At 65.0% G+C, this 612-nt stretch overlaps 1 protein-coding gene across 1 annotated transcript in view; it reads left to right on the forward strand.

Annotated features, from left to right (window-relative positions):
* The window catches only part of NDUFS2 (NADH:ubiquinone oxidoreductase core subunit S2), a gene marked incomplete at its 5' end in the record, with an annotated part of 4043 nt that overhangs the window by 895 nt on the left and 2536 nt on the right, over nt 1-612 (forward strand). Inside the window, 3 exon segments of the mRNA XM_035892723.1 lie at nt 54-174; nt 339-451; nt 562-611. Coding sequence (XP_035748616.1) covers nt 54-174; nt 339-451; nt 562-611 — 284 coding nt within the window.

A 612-nucleotide genomic window follows, 5' to 3' on the forward strand; every position in this document is an offset into this window, starting at 1 on the left:
CCCCGGGGGGGGGGGCCCGCCCCGCCGCCACTCAAGGCTGTTTCTTTCGGCAGGCGCTGCCCTATTTTGACCGTCTGGACTATGTCTCAATGATGTGCAACGAGCAGGCCTATTCCCTGGCGGTGGAGAAGCTGCTCAACATCCGCCCACCCCTGAGGGCTCAGTGGATCCGAGGTGAGGGCGGCCCCACGCGTCCCTGTAACGCTTCTGCGTGGCCTCCAGCTCCTGCCTGTGCTCCTGAGGGCTGGTAGCTCTCAGCCTTCCAAGGGCTCTGACCCCCTTCCCCCTCCCCAGGGGGGCTGGAGGTGCTCACCCCCCTGCGCCCCCTCTGCCCCCAGTCCTCTTTGCGGAGATAACCCGGCTGCTCAACCACATCATGGCCGTGACCACGCATGCGCTGGACATTGGGGCCATGACCCCCTTCTTCTGGATGTTTGAGGAGAGGGAGAAGGTAAAGGGCAGTGTGGCCATACTGGGGGATCAGCACGGGGACGGATCTGGGGCTCGGTGCTGCCCACGGAGCCGTGCTGGGATGCAGTGGGATCTCCCGTGTCCCCGCAGATGTTTGAGTTCTACGAGCGGGTCTCGGGAGCACGGGTGCACGCTGCCTTA

This window comes from Egretta garzetta, unplaced genomic scaffold (assembly GCF_000687185.1).
Source record: "Egretta garzetta isolate BGI_Z169 unplaced genomic scaffold, ASM68718v1 scaffold1894, whole genome shotgun sequence".
In the NCBI taxonomy this organism is placed as follows: Eukaryota; Metazoa; Chordata; class Aves; order Pelecaniformes; family Ardeidae; genus Egretta; species Egretta garzetta.